The sequence below is a fragment of the Eptatretus burgeri genome, unplaced genomic scaffold (assembly GCF_056783735.1).
Source record: "Eptatretus burgeri isolate ZD-2024b unplaced genomic scaffold, Ebu_testis_v1 Ebu_testis_scaffold_119, whole genome shotgun sequence".
NCBI classification, from domain to species: domain Eukaryota; kingdom Metazoa; phylum Chordata; class Myxini; order Myxiniformes; family Myxinidae; genus Eptatretus; species Eptatretus burgeri.
In genome coordinates this window covers 42,217-62,500 of record NW_028222069.1, presented here as the reverse complement: position 1 = coordinate 62,500, position 20,284 = coordinate 42,217, and the positions used below count along the sequence as shown (strand labels likewise).

The window sequence follows — 20,284 nt, the reverse complement described above, 5'->3', positions numbered from 1 at the left end:
CATTCTGACGGGCTTGATTAAACCTTACTATTATAAGACATATGATTAGATTTTTTGGGGTTCCTCATCGAGATGAACACTCGACCCAAAGAAAGCCAATTGGAATCTGACACAAAATAGCCGGACAGTGTGTAATTAGCAGAGGCCTCCAGGCTTAATGGGTTCGGTCGACCAGAAAACCAAGATGGCGGTCATATAATTTTGGCTGGGTGCCAGGGTGGGTGGAGTCAAGCGATCAGTGTGGGTGTGGTCTGGCAGCCATCTGACCAATGGGTGCACATTTTAAAAATCGACACCACAAAGAACCCCAACAACAACAACAACAACAACAACAACAACAACAACAGCAACGCCGAGCTCTCGTGGACCTGCGACATTGACGTATGCGAGGCCAATGCGGAATCATTGAGGTGAATTGGTTCAGTAACCTCTTATATGGAGTGCTGAACAAAGTACGTGTTTAAAAGGAGTGAATCATAACATAGGCACACAAACTAGTGGGCCGTTTCGACCATGTAACTAATTGGCCGTTTAGACCATGTAACTAATTGGCCGTTTATCTCCACATGTAAACGATTCGCTGTGCAGGTACAACAATGTTCTTGCCAGTGCTTAAGGGTAAAGCGTGTGTTAGCAAGACGCTCACCAAACACTTTTCGTAAATTCAGCCATCATGTTTTGCACTTGTGATCATGAAAATGTCAAGAGATGGCCGATGACAATCCTTGCCTGAGGTTCAGACAGTAAGAGTTGTCTGAACCTTAAACGGGACTCATCCACTAAAAACATCCACTTTAGGAGAGTCAATGGAGTCACCATAAACAATCGGATGGTAAGAACAGGCGACATCAATGTCATCTCATGTAAATATTACCAGTAACAGCTCCACACCTCATCCTACAACACCACAATTTAACTGACACCACAACACTGCAGTCGGGCAGAAGTTTGCAAAGAGCACGAGAATGAGGAACTCCAACTACGAACACCCATTTTGTGCACAGACAAGTGTAAATGTCAACTGTCCATGAACAAGAAATGTTTGAGTATGATGGACAGTGGACAACGTTCTTTGACAAAGCAATATCGTCGAGTCGAATCCTTTTAAAAGGAAGGAGTTGGTCGGATATCTTCAGGGCTGGTATCTATCTGTATTGGTATCTATGTAGACCTCATCTTGCTTTTAAGAGGTGGCTTTTAGAGCAAGGCAACACATTGGCACAGTCTGATATGCTGTTGTCCGACCGTTTGACGGTTCTATTGGTCCAGACTTCATTTTGATGAAAGATAATACTTTATACCAAAGTGAGAGAATCATCAAGGAGTACCATGAGCAGGAAATCAGAGAAGAGGTGAAGTGGAAACACTATTCTGATAGAACATCTTTGGGATCATCTCAGATGACCTATTTGTCAATGTCCAACTCTTCCACATAACATATTTTAACTGTGACAAGTGTAAATAGAAGAAAGGACCAAGATCACAAAAAACATCCTTCAGTGTTTCATCATAAACTCATAGTGGAGATGCAGGAACTGAATCAATATCAAATCGGCTCTTACTCGATACCGACACACTTGGTAACTTCTCTATAAACTTCCATGAAAACATCATGCACCATCACCAACCACACACACACTTTCATTTACCTTTTCCTTTGTTGATATTCAATGAATGGGAACTGATGTGCACAAAGTACAGTTATAATGTCTCATCTGTTACTTGATTTTGAATTAATATGATAAAAGAATATTTTGTTGAAATACTTAGTTGGTTGTTGTCACTTCCCTTTCAACAAGATGGTTCAGATTTTGAATGTTGCCTCTTATTTAAAGAAGTTTGTTTCTCTCTTTGTCCGCCTGTTCTCCATGTTTAATAAAATTATTCCCATTCGTAATCCCAGGGTATCAATGTGGAATCCCTTTGTTTGTTTACATAATGTGAACCAGCGGGTTTTGTAGAACACTTTATGGTGCTTTGTTCCTGGTGGTGCAGAAACAATAACGGAAGTGGTTGGGAGGTCGAGAAACTCCATGATTCTGGTGGGGCTTCGTGGTTCAAAGATCACAGAGACCTTGAAAGCCTGAAGAATTGGGATCACGAGGTCGACAAACATCACAAATTAGCTCCTTTAACCAATTATACTTCAACAAATTCTCATCTCTCCACATTTGGATTTTGCAGCACTTAACTCAAGCCAGGAACACACACAGCAGTGTGGAGTGTTTAATTATATATGGAATTGAAAAGTGTTTGTTGTTTCCTTCAAAATATATTTCAAGTTGAAATATGATGTTTGGGAACAAAATTAACAAGAAAGTAAATTATACAAATTTGGGCTGTTAACAGTTTTGTTATTATAAAATATTAAACAGTTCATTCATTAATTTCCTGCATCATCTGTGAAATGGTTGATTTATCTTTGGAAAACACAAAGAGATTATTTAAATATATAAACAATGCATAACAATAATCTTGTACGTCCGTTACAATACAATCAGCACAACAGAAACTCGAAGGGCACTCGGTGGAGCACGTACCTCCACCATGTAATGTCTGATCCACGAGAACATCTCGGGCCCCATCAATACATTTTTGAAATATCAGGCTATGTTTCGTTTTTATCCCAATCTCTCAATGGGGAAGAATCACTTTAAAAATTCAATAATTCTCACATCCAGATCGGGATTCGGATCTTCACCAACATCGAATCAATTCGTCGTGGCCACACACCCAACCTGTCCACCAAGTTTCATCCCAAACCATCCACAACTTTTTGAGATATCATGATATATATCGTTTTTGGCCCTATCTCTCAATGGTGAAGAATCACTGAAAAAATTATCAGATCCAGATCCGGATCTTCACCAAAATCTTATCAGTTCGTCCTTGTCACACATCCAACCTCAAAATTTCATCTATATCCGTCCACAACTTTTTTGAGATATCCTGTACACAAACAGACAAACAAACAGACAAACAGACAGAAAGGGGTGAAAACATAACCTCCTTCACCTTCGGTGGCGGAGGTAGAGATTCACAATTCGAAATGATTCCTTTATACCTTTGAGATTTACACATCGTTCAGATTTGTAAAGTTATCTCTCAATAAAGCAGAAACAAAACCATTATGTATCCTGAAATACAAACGAAATCACTGCATCACAATTTTGTGTGGAGACAAACACACTTATGTGAACGAACACACACACACACACACACACACACACACACACACACACACCACTGCCAAAGGGATTATGGGTAGTTTCACACCTGGATCATTGGAAGGAACCTCCTTTCCCTGGGTGGAGCCACAGGCGGAAAACACGCCCCACATCGCCTTCACAAAAGTCTGCCCAAGAGGAGGGGGATGGTGGGAGGGGGATAATACAAGTTTTAAAGGAAAGAGATGTACAATGATGAACGAGGATTTAAATTGCACTCAATTACTGAACATTATAATTTAATTAAGAGATGGAACCACTTGAGTGAAGTATTTCTAGTGGTTTTATGGCAGAGTCCATCTCCAGTGAATCCCAGGTAATCGCATCCAGACTGACCTTGAACCCACACTGGGTGGTCTGGGAAACCCTCTCCCCCTCGTAGTCAAAAGCTCCGTAATTGTGTCCCACTGGGGAAGGTGAGGAGGGAAAGAGAAGGAATAATGTTCCGGTTCCCGTTTTGTGTATCGAGGGTTAAAGACATCGATATACTTTCCCCAAAATGGAAAAAACAAAAACGTTTTAATGTGAAATTGAGTTGGGATATTGAGAGTGCTCTTTGGGGCTTGGATGTGGAAACGTTGAATTTATTAAACATTTCACTGATAATTATTTATGTTTAGTAAATTACATTTACATTTACCTTCATCAGATTCACCGTTTGAATATTCAACAATAATGTGTCATTTGTCCAGAACTCATCAGAAGCTTCCCTTTCCAAACGAAACACCTCGAGTGGGGTGTTGTGTCCAAGTGGTGAGGGTTTGGGATCTCAACTCGCCAGGAAGTGGGTTCAAATCTGGCTGAAGTTGATTTTCAGGATTTTCATTATAATATTTTGGGTACCGATCTCATCTCAGAAGGATTCCCAGGTTGTTTTGGGATTAGCAGAAAAACCCCACTGGCTCACAAATGACCTTTAGGAGGAGTTGTTCTCCCTCATGATTGGGTTTTTTGTATCCAAAGTCGAGGTTCATGGAGGAGCGAGACCATAGAACTGATCAGGATGTAACAGAACAAAAGGAACAGCAAAAAGAAAGGGGGAACACACCAACAGCAGGGTTGATGGCCAAAATAGAGGAAGACTTGGTGAAATAAGGGATGTGGGGGAGAATGAGGGTGAGGAGAGGACACAGAGGGTGAACAAGATGGATACAGATGGAAACACTCCATCACAGACATGGAAGGAAACAATGGAATCCCGGAAAGTGGGCTTGGGTGGGGTTAACGGAGGTGTAAGAGATCATGGTTTGGGATGGAGTACGATCTGAGATGGTGGGGAATAGCTGTCTTGAAGACCTGGAGGGAAGAATGAGATTGAAGAGGATGTGGAAGTTGATTTCACAGGCAGGAAAAAAGAGGAGCGAATGAGTGCAGGTGAGTAGTGATTCTGAATTTTGGAAGTTTCATCAGAAGGGTTGAAGGTGGACTGCGTGCGCCCAGTATAAACCTGAGGGGACAATGCAGAAAGAGCAGAGGGTGCTTAGGAGGGGAAATAAAACTTAGGATGGGAACTAAAATGCAGCACCATTTCCATTTTCACAATCAAAAAAGCTCAGTTTAAGACAGAGACCATCGACTCATCTGCAATGTGAAAGTGATTGGCCTTTAGACTCGGCTTCAATGTGGGAGATTCAAATGATCTTGAGGACCTTGGTTTCCATGGTGTCAATCTGAGCAAGATGTGACACAGGGACACCAGCACACAGGGGAGAGCATTACTCCATCAAGCTGTGGGTGAAGGCCTTGTATGTGACTAAGTCAAGGTGTGCCAAGGAAGGATGTCGCATGAAGGAGGATGCCCAGTCTGCATCTGGCTTTGGAGACCAACTGAGAAATGTGGTTTGTCAAAGAAAGATCATGACTGATGGTGAGACCCAATACTTTCGAGCAACTGAACTTCTTCAAGAGGATTGCAAGAAAGTATAAAGGAACGTTTGCTGAATGGTCCTTTCAGAGGGAGGGATAGTGAGAGTGTGAGATTTGTAAGGATTGAAAGATATATTCCAAGTGCTTGACCAGCTTGTGATTCTATCAAGGTCTGAAGAGAGGAAGAGGCTGTTGACAGCCGATATGAAGAATGAGGGATGGCACAGCAGAGGGTGGAGTCATCAGCAAATAGATAAAGGGTATTTTCCAGAGAGTCAGGGAGATCATTTATGAAGATCGGGAATAAGACTGGGCCAAGAACACTGCCTTGGGGCACTCCAGCCTCGACAGGGAGAGGAGATGAAAGGATTCCGTTGTGAGCCACACGTTGGCTATGAGTAGAGGAAGTCAGAAAGTGAAGTGTGGAGTTGACCTTGGATGCCAGAGGGAGAATTTGGAGAGTAAGACAGGATACTGGACTATCGAAAACTTGAGATATGTCTGGAGAAATGGTCCTGATCTCATGTCTGACATTGAGGATCTCCATATACTTTGTGGTTCTACTTTGTGGTTGGCTGTTCATGTCCCCAGGATAACTTAGGATGGGAACTAAAATGCAGCACCATCTCCATTCCCACAATGCATCATAAAATCTTGATTGCTTGTTCTCCTATTTCCAGAAGTTAATTCGCTCAAAGCCATTGTTTAGGAATTTGTTGCTTGTTGATTTTCCACTGTGAAAGTTACCATTCACACAACATATTTCAAAACAATGTGTCGTGGATTTTCATGTTAACACATTTCCCTCTTCCATCTTGTTTTTACTGATTGTCCGAAATCTCACGTCTTGTCCGTGCTCCTTCAACATGAGAGGAAAACAACATTTAGCTTTCTTTATATCACACTGAAAATACATCGGTTCATACTTGTGGACGCAAGTAAAAACAGCACGCCGATGTGATTATTCATATTTAAAATCAGATAATTCTACATTCTCTTCCCAAAAGTCATGGGACACTATTTACAATGTATAACAACAACACATGGTGTGGTTATTTAATATCTTATTGGATATCCTATTAGTGTAATCACAGAGCGGACAGGATGGCCTAGCCGAGAGGAACACACATTCACCTCCATCTTGCCTGGGTTCACATGCAGGGTACTTCATCAATGTGTGTGAAATCCCTCGGATGGACGTGAAAATGGGTGTCATATCTGCCGGCATTAGTTGGTGAGTGTTGAAGATCCTCCAGTGTCCTTAGTAAAGAGTAGGCAAGCTATATCCGGCACCCAGGCCAAATTCCATATTCCTGCCCTAACCTATAGAGTGCAGTATATATCACCGACATAGTCACGCCCTCAGCCAATGATGCTACCCCACAGCCTTGTGCTGCATGCAAAAGAAAAAGAAGACCATCATCACAGCCTGTAGCATTACTCGAACACCCACTACCAGTTTTGGATGATGACTTGGATGTGGGAATTCTCACAATTCCTCACAAGCATCAACTATTCTTTTCTGAATTTGTGATAATTATTGTCGAACCTGGAAATGGAATTCCAACACATCCCTCATCTGACGAACCTAAATAATATATACCTGGACTCATTCAACAAAACTGATGAGGTCCTCAGGTACCCGTTATTGACACACACAAGATACAACGACCTCGTACATTGATTAAAATGATCAAATACTTGTAAGATACTGTTCTTCCATGATATTTCAGACGACAAGGCTGGGAAGACTGTACTGGTGTTTTCCTAACATAACATGACCTCGTCAAAGTATTTTTTCCGAATCACGAAGGATTGTTGTGATAAAAAAACTCTTGCTTATTCCATCTAAGAACAGTGTGATCACATTACTCTGTCCAGGTCTTCAAAAAAGCTATTCACCACCACCTCAGATCATCCCCCATAAAACCATGATCTTTTCTATCCCCATTAACACCCTCCCCCACCCAAAGCCAAATCTTTCCAAATTTCCCGTTTCTCTGTCCTGAGAGTTTGCTTCTGTATCCATCTTGCCAATCCCAAGCGTCCTCCCATACCCCTCATTCCTGTCCACATTATTGTCCAAGTTACCCTCAATTTTTTCCTTGAACTCTGCAGTTGGTGTCCCCCGACCCCATCTGTACTGTTCCTTTTGTTCTGTTGCATCCTGATCCGTTCAGTGTTCTCACTCTTCCACGAGACTTGACTCTGCACAAATAAATAAATAAATAAATAAACAATTGCAGGGTCTCATTCCCTTTTTTAGATACAAGTATCGAGAGCAGAACAAAATGGGACAAGGGGAAAATAATAGAAAATAATAAACGGATGCTCAAAATTCTCTTCAACGTGATTTTCAAAGATGTACAAGATCGAAGCTCAGGGATGTTGTGAGTTTTGGCCTTCCATTTCCTGATAATCTTCTCCACTGTTGATTGGGGAATGTCTGGGGTGGTTTTGAAAGCCCTTGAATTATGTCCACTGACAGCTGGTTATTATTATTCATTAAAACTCCACTAACCCCTGTTTTTTGGAACAGTATGCTATGAAATCGAACAATTTGTTCTATCTGTTTGTATGTTGGCACAACGATGCGACATGGATGCAAGTGTGGACAATTTTCCCTGGAAAGATGTCTCATAACTTTTGGTTGAATAGTAAAATTAGAAGGTGAAGCAAATCAGATGTCCAGAGTGAAGAATTGTGGATCTGATTCTATTGAGTACATAAAGCAATGAAAATAGAGCATCGTGATTAGGTTGGAAGGCAATTTGAAGAGAAGAGACTCACTGTTTAACGAGTGAGGGTAAAGGGTGGTTGTGAATATTTTACACAATGGTGGAAATTAAACAATTAAATATGAGGATTATAAGCTGTACACCATTGATAATAATATGATGTGGTATGATTGGGAATCTGCGTGAAGGACCAAAAGTGATGGTTGGGCTTCCATCCCACCCCATCCCTCTTACTCTCTCTGAGCTGGGGACAGATCTCGGGATCCTGGGCAAGACGGCGTAGACCGCTCGCTGCATACTGTTTCTCTGCATAACGTCCATCTTTCATACACTGGACCAGGATCGGCACTGCACCGGCGTCCACGATCTGTTCAAAAAGGGTGAAGAGTCAAAGAGGTCTCATGGGGGTTTTAAATGAGGTAAATAAACCGAGGCACAGAGTGAGTGTCTGGAACGGGAAGGTGGGGGCAAGGAAGCAGGCTTGTTTAATGAGCATCAATTAAAATTGAACAAGTAAAAGAGCAAACAGAGATTGTGGACCCTCGGCAGGACTTGTTTTGTGTGGTGTTTGTGTAGTTTTGTGTGGTTTATTTTGTGTGCCGTTTGTGTGCTGGTGGGTTAGGGAATTTAAAAGAGACATAATTAGAACTGCGTCTTTATAAATGCTGGCAGTGATGACCGGGTACCAAGATGTCCCACTTTGAAGCACCCCCGATTTCATCGGACACCTGACCATGACCCATGGTGTTTTTTTTATGATTATTCAATAAAATTTAGAATGGGATTGAAATAAATTAAATTCAAATCAAATGGAAGACCAAGTAGGAACAGTCCTGCATTTAAGTAATCAGAAGGAACCCAAACAAGCAAAAAGCAAAGATGAAATCATTAGGAGGAACTTGGATAGGATTTGCATTACAGCTGCTACTCCTCTACCCCCAAACCCATCCAGGCACAGCCAAATGAGCTTGATAAAAAAAAAAAACTCAGATCAAAAAAATTCTATTATTCTGGCTGCCAGACCATGCGTCCGATCAAGTTGAAATTTAAAACTTGTATTCCATATCACTACTAGATCAAAATTGTGAAGTTTCATGTCGATTGTTTAAACGGTTCCAGAGAAAACATTATTTAAAATTTTTCTTCAATCCAATATGGCGAACAAACCATGTGACCTATCAATTATTACTGAACAATCTTGTACACACAAGGCTTGGGGAACATTTGTGTGAAGTTTCCCCTCGATCTGTCTGGCCGTTCTGAAGAAGAAGATTTTTTATAGGTTTTTGGGTAAATCCAATATGGCGGCCATACCATGTGACGTAAGACATCATATGTGTGAACCTTTAGATCCTCATAGATAGGTAGTCATACTTGTAAAGTTTTGCCTCAAACTGTTGAGCCACTTCAGAGAAGAATATTTTTGAAGGTATTTCTTTTTAAACAATATGGCTGCCGAATCATGTGACCGATGACTGCATCAAAAATTTTTCTGTAGATCATTTTATTCCGAGATAATCCTAAAACATTTTCATACTGATTAGATATAGCATTATACATTATGCAATTATGACGTCATAACGAAGGCACGTATGACATCATTAAAAAAAATAACACTTCTTCCTTATGAGGAGTGCTTACAATGTGCCAATTTTCAATTTTTTTCCTTGGTGCGGTTTCAGATACAGAGGTCCATAGTTTTTCGGTTTTTCCAACATGGCTGCCACACCACGTGACCTATGATGTCATAATTATCATTACAACATTCTACATAAGTCGTCGCTCCTATGATGAAAATTTCATCTCAATCCGACAAGCGGTTACGGAGAAAAGCACTAAAGTTCTGTGCGGACAAACAAACAGACAAACAAGAAGACGACGTTGTGCAGATCATGATACTTGCAAAATCTGCAAAACAAATTTGACCTAAAAAAATAATTGGTGGTTGAATTCAATGACCAAATATGCAACTCTTCAAATTTCAAGTCAGATGAAAATTGACAATTTTAGAAATTCAGCCTATGTTGACCTTTTGGCCTATGTTGTCCTCAAAAGTAATTGGTCGTTGAAGTCAGTGACCTGATATGCAAATCCTTTTCAAATTTCAAGTACATGGGATGAAAATTTAGTGTTTTAGAAATACCACCTTAGTTGTTGACCTTGGGCCTATGTTGACCTTTTGGCCAATGTAGACCTTTTGCCGTAGGATGACTGCAAAATAATAGGTGGTTGAATTCAGTGACCTGATGTGGAAATGCTCTTATAATTTCAAGTCAATTGGATGAAAATTTACAATTTTAGAAATTTGGCCTATGTTGACCAATGTTATGTCTACGTTATGGGTGAACAATATGGACACGACAGGGAAAAGAAACTAGTGGTGATGGGGAATACATGTTTTAAATTTAAACTTGATCGTGCGCATGGTCTGGCAGCCAGAATTATTTAATTTTTTTGATCTGGGTTCTTTTTTTATTATTTTTGAATCAGGCTCATTTCGCTATACCTGGAAGGGTCTGAGGGAAGAGGAGTAGCAGCTGAAATGTGAATCATATCCAGGTTCCTCCTGATGACTTCATCTTTGCTTTTTGCTTGTCCAGGCTCCTTCTGATGACTCCAATGCAGGACTGTACCTGTTTGGTCTTCCATTTGTTTTGAATTGAATTAATTTTAATCACATTCCAAATTCAATTGAATAATAATTTTTAAAAACGTCATGGGTCAGGGTCAGGTGTCCGATCAAAGCGGGGTTGCATCAAAGCAGGATGTCTTGGTACCCGGTCATCACTGCCAGCAGTTATAAAGTGGCTGTTGCAATTATGTCTCATTAATTATGTAACACACCAGTACACAAACACCACACAAAATACACCCGCCAAAACAAGTCCTGGCAAGGGTCTGCAATCTCTGATTGCCCTTTTTAATTGATACCTCTACCCCTTAAAGTGAAGGAGGTTATGTTTTCACCCCTTTCTGTCTATTTGTCTGGCTGTTTGACTGTGGACAGGATATCTCACAAAGCTGTGGATGGATCTGGATTAAATTTTGTGGGCAGGTACGGTGTGCGGCGTGTCACAAGGATGAATCGATTCTATTTTGGTGAAGCTCCGAATCCGGATCTGGATACGAGAATTATTTAATTTTTCTAAGTGATTCTTCACTGTTGAGAGATGGGGCCAAAAAAGATATAGTACTGTGTCGCATGATATTCAAAAATGTATTGGACCCGATATGTTCTCGTGGATCAGGCATTACGTGGAGGAGGTATGCGCTCCACCGAGTGCCCTTTTTCTAGTTTTAAATGTAATGATCAAACATCCCACATTGGTTAATTTCAAAGCGAGTGAAAATTCCTCAATTTCCCAGCATCCCTTAAATTAAACGCCATGTTTGATATTTTGGAAACTCATGTTTTTACCGACAGGAAAATGAAGAATTATCACACTTTCCTTTGAGGTGTCTTGTCTGGGTTAGAGTACCGATCTGATGATAAAATGTCTGATTAGTGCTTCACAAGCAGGACGTTACATCATTTATTGTACCGTCCATCAGATCGACATTAAGCTGGGTGTCCTGTCTGTTGACATTGGTTGATATACAATAAAGGCCCCATGATGTCTTTCCTGAAGGGTTCGAGAAATACTGCTTGAGCCATGAACAAATCACAAGTTCATGGTTCGGAGTTGTTTGATTCCGGTTCAGGGTTGTTCCACGTGCAGGTCGGATCCACAGCTTGTCCTTCCACCACAATCAGGTTAAAGTTTTCTGAATCGGATCCATCATGTTTTTATGTTAGATTTTCGTCTCGATGTGCTGTTTGTATATTCATTGAAAGTTTCCGTGAAAAATCGTACATTGTTGTCGATATTGTTGAATTCATTGTTTTTTTTCGTGTAGCCTCGGCCTTCTTGGATAACCGGAGCTCAATCGTCTCAGTTTTGAGGTTGTTTTGTTGTTCCGTTTCTCTTTTTATCCCCAACATTTTGTCCTTTCTGCTTTTTAAAAAGTTATCCTATTCCCTCTCCATTCAAAATTGTTTTTAAAACCCCCCAAAAACTCACTCCAAAGCATGATCTTATTCTGCCTTCTACTTTACTTCCTGTTCATCTCTCCTTTTCCTCTATAATTTTCTCAATGTCTTAATTGAAGAAAATGCTTATTCCTTCTTCATTTAAAAGCTTTTGAAAACATGTTAAAACGTTTCACCTCCCTTATTTCTCTGGTATCATCATCCCACGTGTTCTTCTTCATCACAAAGTTTTCTAACTCTTTGTCTTCACAAGGCAAACTTTGCTCACCTGTCTCTCACCGAACTACCTGGCCTGTCATCCATTCTCTCAATCCTACAGCATGACCGTTCTCTTTGCCTTCAACACCAATTCCTTCCACCAATCCCATGATCTTTATCTCAGACGTTAAATATGGAAATCTTGAGAATTACTGTTTACAGAGGTTATCTGCACACAACAATCAAATCCCCTTCACCTTATTTTACAGTGTGAACCCCCTCTGTGTCAGTATCCTCCCCCATATCTCCAATAAGCATGCGTCCTTCCAAACCCCCCCCCACCCCCTACATGTCCCCTTCTTCAGCATTCCTCCACTTCATGTTCCCCCTGACCCCACCCTCTCCAAACTTCCCCTTCACCTCACCTCACACCACCCTCTCAAAGCTTCCCACACACTTCATCCCCTCAAAGTTTCCCTCCAAACACACCTCTCAATGCCTCCCCCCTCTCGGCCTACTCATCATCCTGCCCCCCTCCCCCAATCATCCTCCTCTCAGCTTCCCCCTCATCATGCACCCTCTCGGCTTCCCCCATCATACTGCCCCTCTAAGGTTACCTCACGTGCAGGTCCCTCCCATCTTCCCCCATGCCCAGTCCCCTCCAATCCCCCCCTTCCTGCCCCTCCCGTTTTCCACCTCATCCCACCCCCTTCCATCTCTCCCACTGCCATCATGCCTCCTTCCACCTGTCCCTCACCCTCAGAGCCTCCTACCTGTTACGCACCCTCTCAACGCAACCACCCCTGTGACCCACTGTGTGGACCTCAACCTTCAGAGGCTTCCTCTCTAACTGAGCAGATCTTTCAATCATGGCTGCTGCTGAAAGCCCGGGCATCGTCTATCTCTTTCACAGAATCTTTCCTCCCACAGAACGTCCGTGACTGCTTAGTGTCTCTCCCTGGCTATTGTATCCTACAAGTTGATGGGCCTCAATGCCGCTCTGGCGGCAAAGTCACTCCTTACATCGATAACTCAATTTCTCACTGCCTGAGTAATGATCTTACACCTCCCAATCCACAGGAGAACCTTTGGCTGCGACTTCCCCTCCACTCCCACCTCTTGTTTGTCTTTGTTTTGTGCCATCTTCCTTCCAGTGATGACTCCATCTACATGTCTCAGACAATTTGTACAAATTTTTAACCACTCATCTGAACTCTTTTATTCCTCATATGTGGTGATTTCAATTGTCACCATGCAACTTGTCTGGGTGCGAGGACCTCTCTCACCAGCCACGGAACTTCACCAAAGGACTTCCGTCACTCCATGGGACTGACTCAATCTGTGAACTTTCCAACCAGGATTTCTCCCAATGGCAAATCGTCTCTTCTGGACTTGGTTATTACGGACTCTCTCACAATGTCTCCTGCTCTTTCTTTCCTCCAATTGGTTTATAAGAGTCAACATCTCTCTGGCAATTCAAAGATTGCTGCCTCATCACCAGTCTGGCATTTCACTCAAGCAGATTGGCAGGGACTGCAATTGCAAGCAGCCATATCCCTTCAGGACTCGTCTTGTGTACACACACACACACATATGTATATATATATATATATATATATATATATATATATATATATTATATATATATATATATATATATATTATATATATATTATATATATTATATATATATATATTGAGGAGAGTGTAAAGTGTATTTAAATAAATAAAAAATTAAAGGTGATATGCCGGTAGTGGAGAGATACCGGGCGTAGCGGCGTGCGCCTGTAATCCGGCTACTCGGAGGCTTGGGTTGGAGGATCGCTTGAACACAGGAGCTCTGCACTGGGCCGCGCTATGAGAGGGTGTAGGGCAGCCCGGAAATCATTGCGAAACCCAATCCTTATCCCTGTGTCGTAAGAGGCGACCAGGGTTGTGTCAGGAAGGGCATCCGGCGTAAAACCTATGCCAAATCAATATGCGGATCATAACGGATGATCCGCTGTGGCGACCCCGAACGGGAGCATGCCAAAAGAAGAAGAAAAAGATGTCGGTAATGGAGAGGGTAAAGTGTGTTTAAATAAATAAATAATTCAAGGTGGTAGGTATGTTGGTAGTGGAGAGGGTAAAGTGTGTTTAAATAAATAAATAATTCAAGGTGGTCGGCATGTTGGTAGTGGAGAAGGTAAAGTGTGTTGGTGTTCGTAATTGAAGGCTTGTTTGAGTGAGAACGTCCCACACGGTGTTTGGATGTTTAACATGTTCGGTGTTTAATTGTGATTTATATAATTATTTCAGTGGAAAATCTCAAAACGCTTTACGTGTTGGATCAACATCAGATAATTAGGTGAGAAAACCACAAATTGTTATAAAACCGACCCCCCCCCTTCCCTTTATCGGGAAATCCCCTTTTATAGTGGGGCAGATAACAGCAATTTTTGAGAGGAATCATGCAAATGATGATACAAGCATCAAATTTGGCACATTTGTTCTCCAGGGGATTCTAATCAAATCTGCTTGATTGACCATTTGAAAATCCAAATTTTGAAAAATTTGAAGAAAAAAAAATTAAAAAAGTCAAGATCACGAATCGATGTTGGATGCTGGCTGAGATTGGTGAATGTTTCAGAAACATCATCAAAGACGTTCCAAGTCTGCCATGCAGTTTTCTTCCCTTTACCGCGGAAGGCAGACACGACGTCACATCCAGTGAACGCATGGAAGTATGGGATCCCTCTAGCTTTCTCAGGCCCTATTGCAGAAACTACCTCATGGAATGGAATCCATCGTGCCTTGGCTCTTTGGACAAAGGCAATCCACATGTTCTCAAGACCTAGTTCCTGTAAGGATGGCAGTACAGCTATTGCTATGACTCGTACATCCGTGTCATTAGCCTTAATGATAATGGACTTGCTACCATCCGTCGTTGCATCCCTGGCGTGTACAAATATTTGAGTGTCAGCTTCTTCATGACAACATGGAGACACAGCATCCAGTGACTTCCTTGTGTTGCTAATGGCATCTTCTCCTTTTGTGACAATGACTGTGCTTGTCGTCTGTGCTTCACACATCTTTTCCGCAAGGAAGTGAAACAGCTCAGTCTTGTTACTGTCATCTCGAAGAAAGCTTCTCCAGTTACTTGGGGTCTTACTGGTTCCTGTCACTCTTCTTCTGATTCCTTGCCACCTTTTCGACCTTGCCTCGGACTTCAGACTTGACTACTTGTACACATCAAACACTACGTCCACCCTCTCGTACCTGGCACCATAGGATTCCATCTTTGGGATGATGTCTTCTTTAGCATAGTCATCAAATATCTTTGAAGTGCATGGAGGTAGGGCATTGATAAGTGCTGAGCCATCAATGATGACTGCATCTCCCCTTGGTTCTCTGTCTGGGATGTTCACTTGCGCTTCAAGAATTTCAGCCAGCTGTGACTTCAAATTTGTTTGAAGTTTTTTTTTTTTTTTTTTTTCAAAATTTGGATTTTCAAATGGTCAATCGGGCAGATTTGATCAGAAAGCCCTGCAGAACAGAAATGCCAAATTTGATGCTTTTATCATAATTTACACGATTTTTACCCGCGTCTCGCAAGGCGAGACGAGACGTGGCTCTGAGGGAGCTCGGCGTTCTTCTTCTTCTTCTTCTTCTTCTGAAGACAAAACCTTTCGGACTCGGCTCTTTTATATACAGGATCCGGATCTCCTTAAATACTAAACACCTGTACACATCCTCGCATTGAGGGTGCCTTTTGAGAGCGTCTATCATGAACTTTTAAATATATTCGGACATTTGCTTTTAAGTTTCGAAAAATTCATGTTACTATTTAAAGATTATTCCATTTAATGTATTGTAATTTCGTAAATACACTATTTTCTCGTCATGAACGACAATCGTCCATGACGGGTGTCGCTATTGGCTCAATCAAGGCACGTGACGAAATATCGGAAGTTGTTTTTTTTTTCTTCTTCTTCTTCTTCCTCTTCCTGTTCCTCTTCTGGTGAAGACAAAACCTTTAGGACGTGGCTCTTGGACACATTTGTCCTTGTTCGACTATCTACTTCACTATTATTTACCTTCCCCGACCTCTCAACTCCCCACCCCCCACTCTATATCTGTCACGCAAGTGAGAGTACGATCGTCAATTCCAATGGGTCTGATCCAATGGATTCTGTTTTGGGGTGGACGGGTCGTGGTGAGTTCAGGGGCACGGACTACATGCTGATCACGTGGTTATAAAATGGCGGGAAAAAGCGCTGAGAGCTCGATGTTGAAACAAGAAACTCAGGAACGAGTCACAAGTGATGATCAGTTCGGGGATCAGAACAAACATGGTTTCCTTCAAACGACTCCATGTAGTACAGGCATTATATGACATGACCTCACACAAATTGCAACAGAAACTCTTTCAATTGGTTTATTCTCATAAATATGTCCTGTATAACATATCAAAAGTCCTAAGGAATCCAAGTGGTGGAAACTATTGAAAAGTACTGAAATCGGTGATGGCATTTTTCTCCATTGCCTCCCATGTTAAAATAATGGATTTTTGCACATCTGCATGTCTGATGTCCACACAAAGGGTTCAGTACTATCCACAATCTACCAGAAACTTTGTTTTACATGAGACATGATATTGGGTGCAGTCAAGGGCATGTTCAAAGTAATCAGTCCAGTGCATGGCCAGAAGAAGTGATCGCCTATGGGCTGGCCTGTCCGTAGATCTCATCATTGAACAAGTGCTAATGAGAAGCATGAAGACCAGTGGTGGCCTCACAAAAGGGCGAAGGATGACAGAACAGCAGCGTGTAACATGGCTCCTCGCCATGCCAGCTTGTGCTGAAGTCAACAATGCCATGCAAGAGCTAACAGGAGTCAATTGCAACACTGGTGAGCAAAACAAGGACATGACAGATGCCAGGCAAGCGGGTGACCTGAAGGACACACACGCAGTTCTGAACTATCTCCATGAAAGAAACCCCTTCTGCCCTGATCCGAGCTTGCGCAGTGTCTCGACTGGGGTCCATGCACACACTACCGTGAATGTTGACAAGGCAAAGACCATCGGGAACACCATCTTGGCCAGCATGGATGGACACACCACTGCTGAGTACACATTCATGAAAAGGGATCAGGCAATCACCTTGAGCACACAATCATCAGTGAAGATTGGTGGTGAAGCAGTGCAGGTGGATCCTCAACTACTTTTCCAGCGACTCACAGTTGCTGCAAAAGCATCACGAGATCTGGCGTCAGTATTCAAGTATGAGCTGTGCAGTCATCCACCAGCAGTTTGACACCTCCCTAATGCTTCGACAGCCACAGAAGCCAGTGCTAGCAGATGCCATCTGGGCCCTCCTCACACCTGACGTTCCAGGGATCACAGGCCAGGTTCAGTACGTGCTGGATGGCGGAGCACTTGTTCAGCGCATCCCATGGACACGTGGATCCACATACAATAACATCTGCAGGTTGTACACCGAGTATGTCACAATAAAGTATGGGGAGGCAATTGTCATTTTCGATAGTTATGAGGGTACATCCACCAAGGACATGACACACCAGAGACGAGCACGTAGGAGGACTGGAGCAACCGTGACTTTTGATGAGGGCATGCCTGTTAAAATGAAAAAAGACGAGTTCCTCGCAAACAACACAAACAAGCAACAGTTCATCTTCATGCTCAGTGGCCAACTGCAGAAGAAGAACTGTCAGACATATCATGCTTCAGGTGATGCTGATCTCCTCGTAGTGCAGAAAGCAGTGGAGTCTTCAACCACAACAAATACTGTGCTCATTGGTGATGATACAGATCTGCTCATGCTCCTTATCTACCATACCAAGCTCGAGTCACATGACCTCTTCTTCCACCCTGAGCCAAAGAAGAGCACAAATAACCCACGTGTCTGGAACACCAAGGCTCTCAAGCAGCAACTGGGTCCCAGTGTGTGCACTCACATTCTCTTCATCCATGCGATCCTTGGGTGTGATGCTACATCCCGCCTGTATGGCATTGGTAAAGGAGCCACCCTCAAGAAATTCACAACCAGTGATGACTTCCGTGAGCAAGCTACAGTGTTTGACACACCGTCAGCTTCCACAGCAGATGTTGTGACAGCAGGAGAGAATGCTTTGGTCTGCCTGGACAATGGTAAGCCTGGGGAGGGACTCAGCTCACGATGACACAAGCACTTTTGTGAGAAGGTGGCTACTATAACTTCTTATGTACAGCCACAGAGCCTACCACCTACCTCTACAGCAGCAAAGTACCACAGTCTCCGCGTGTACTACCAGGTGCAGCAGTGGAAGAGAACCGTGGATGAACTCCTGCCGCCAAAGATGGGGATGGACAGAAAGTGATGGGGGGCTCATCCCTGTCCAAACTGACTTACCACCAGCTCCCCAGGAACTCCTGCAGGTCATCAGATAAAGCTGCAAGACAGATTGCAGCAGCCTAAGGTGCACATGCAAGAGGCACGACATTGAGTGCTCTGTTGCATGTAGCAACTGCAAAGGATCAGGGTGTGCAAATTCATTTCAGACTGAATGTGATGACGATGACGATGACGATGATGAAACCAGTGGTTGAGTAACCAGACAACCTAAAATATTATGTTGCCTTAAATAGTATAATAGTGCTGTTACTTTAAAATAATGTCTTCAGAAGCACATAACTTTTAATCATTACACATTATTGGTTGTGTTGAACATCAGTGTATGCACTATTAAAGTATATATATATATATATATATATATATATATATATATATATATATATATATATATATATATATATATATATATATATATGTTAGGCCATAATAAATGGATTTAAATCATTTAGAGGTCTTATCTGAAGGCACGGGTCATCTCAATAATAAAACCAGACCATCTTCCTATGGAAATATGTGTTTGGTATTACATATATAGTTAGAGCGTTGCTAAATATCCCAATATAACGTAGCAAAAAGTGGTACCAGAGTACGGTGAAGAAACATTTTGGAAAAATAAAAAAATAAAAATTTCAATAATTTTAATTTATAAAGAAAATTTTTTCCACCACTTGGATTCATTAGGACTTTTTATACGTTATAGAGGAGACATTTATGAGTCATGAACAGTTATCAGATTTTCTGTTGCAATTTGTGTGAGGTTCAGTCCTTATTTGTCATGTCATGCCTGGACTCATGTGGGGATGAACGTGCGATGTGCATCACGATCGTGAATGTGGAGTTTATTGTTGTGTGGTGATAATGATAATAGTTATAACTAAACTAACTAGAATGGCACTCGGTAGGGTGCAAACCTCCACCACGTAATTCCTGATCCACGAGAAAATATGGGCCAAAAACACGTTTTAAACATCGTGTAATAAACCGTTTTTAACCGCCATCTCTCAATGGTGAAGAATCCGTTTAAAATTAAATAATTATCGTTTTCGGATCCGGATTCGAATCTTCACCAAAATCGAATCAGTTCGTCCTTGTTACACACTCAACGTGTCCACCGAGTTTCATCCGAATCGGTCCATAACTTTATGAGATATCCTGCACACAGACAAACAACAAACAGACAAACAACAAACAGACAAACAACAAACAGAGGTGAAAACACAATAGCTTCTTCAACCTTCGGTGGTGAAACTAACAAACGATAATTATACAAGTTAATTTACTCATCTCTTTACCCTTCAAGAACCTCGTGATCACAGCCCCCACCACTCTCCCCACCCCTTCCTTCACACCCACCCCCACCCTCCCCACTCTCCCCCACCCCCCACTCTCCCCACTCTCCCCCACCCCCCACTCTCCCCCACCCCACCCCACCCCCCACTCTCCCCCACCCCCACCCCTTCCTTCACACCCACCCCCCCCACCCCCCACTCTCCCCACCCCCACCTTCTTCCTCTCGGTCCCACACGTCATCAACAGGAACATAGTCTCCATGAGCTCCTCCGTGAGGAAATAGATGATATCCAGAGACTTGTATCTCCCGTACACCGTGTGCTTCTTGTAAGTTTCTATCAACACCTTCATGGCTTCTGTGGGACACGGGAACAATAATGGGGAGGAGGGGGGGAGGGGGGTCAAAGGGACTTGAACCCACCGAGCGGGAAGGGGGTGCATTGGGAGATAACGAACCCCTTTTGTTTATTTCGCCCTTATTCCCCCATTAACCCCAATTATCTCTTTATCCGGAATTTGATGTTTTTAAAGAACCAACGA

The 20,284-nt window shown here is 42.3% G+C and overlaps 1 protein-coding gene and 1 pseudogene across 3 annotated transcripts in view; one reads left to right on the top strand and one right to left on the bottom strand.

Moving 5' to 3' along the window:
- The window catches only part of LOC147007541 (uncharacterized), a 61,487-nt gene that overhangs the window by 17,629 nt on the left and 23,574 nt on the right, over positions 1 to 20,284 (bottom strand). For all 3 annotated transcript variants that reach the window (XM_085866966.1, XM_085866965.1, XM_085866967.1), the window contains exons 3-6: positions 19,958 to 20,100; positions 8,066 to 8,198; positions 3,564 to 3,634; positions 3,277 to 3,355 (exon numbers count right to left, since the gene is read on the bottom strand). In XM_085866966.1, coding sequence (XP_085723092.1) covers positions 3,277 to 3,355; positions 3,564 to 3,634; positions 8,066 to 8,198; positions 19,958 to 20,100 — 426 coding nt within the window. The remainder of the gene's footprint in view (positions 1 to 3,276; positions 3,356 to 3,563; positions 3,635 to 8,065; positions 8,199 to 19,957; positions 20,101 to 20,284) is intronic.
- LOC147007543 (uncharacterized) lies at positions 16,850 to 18,648 on the top strand (annotated as a pseudogene).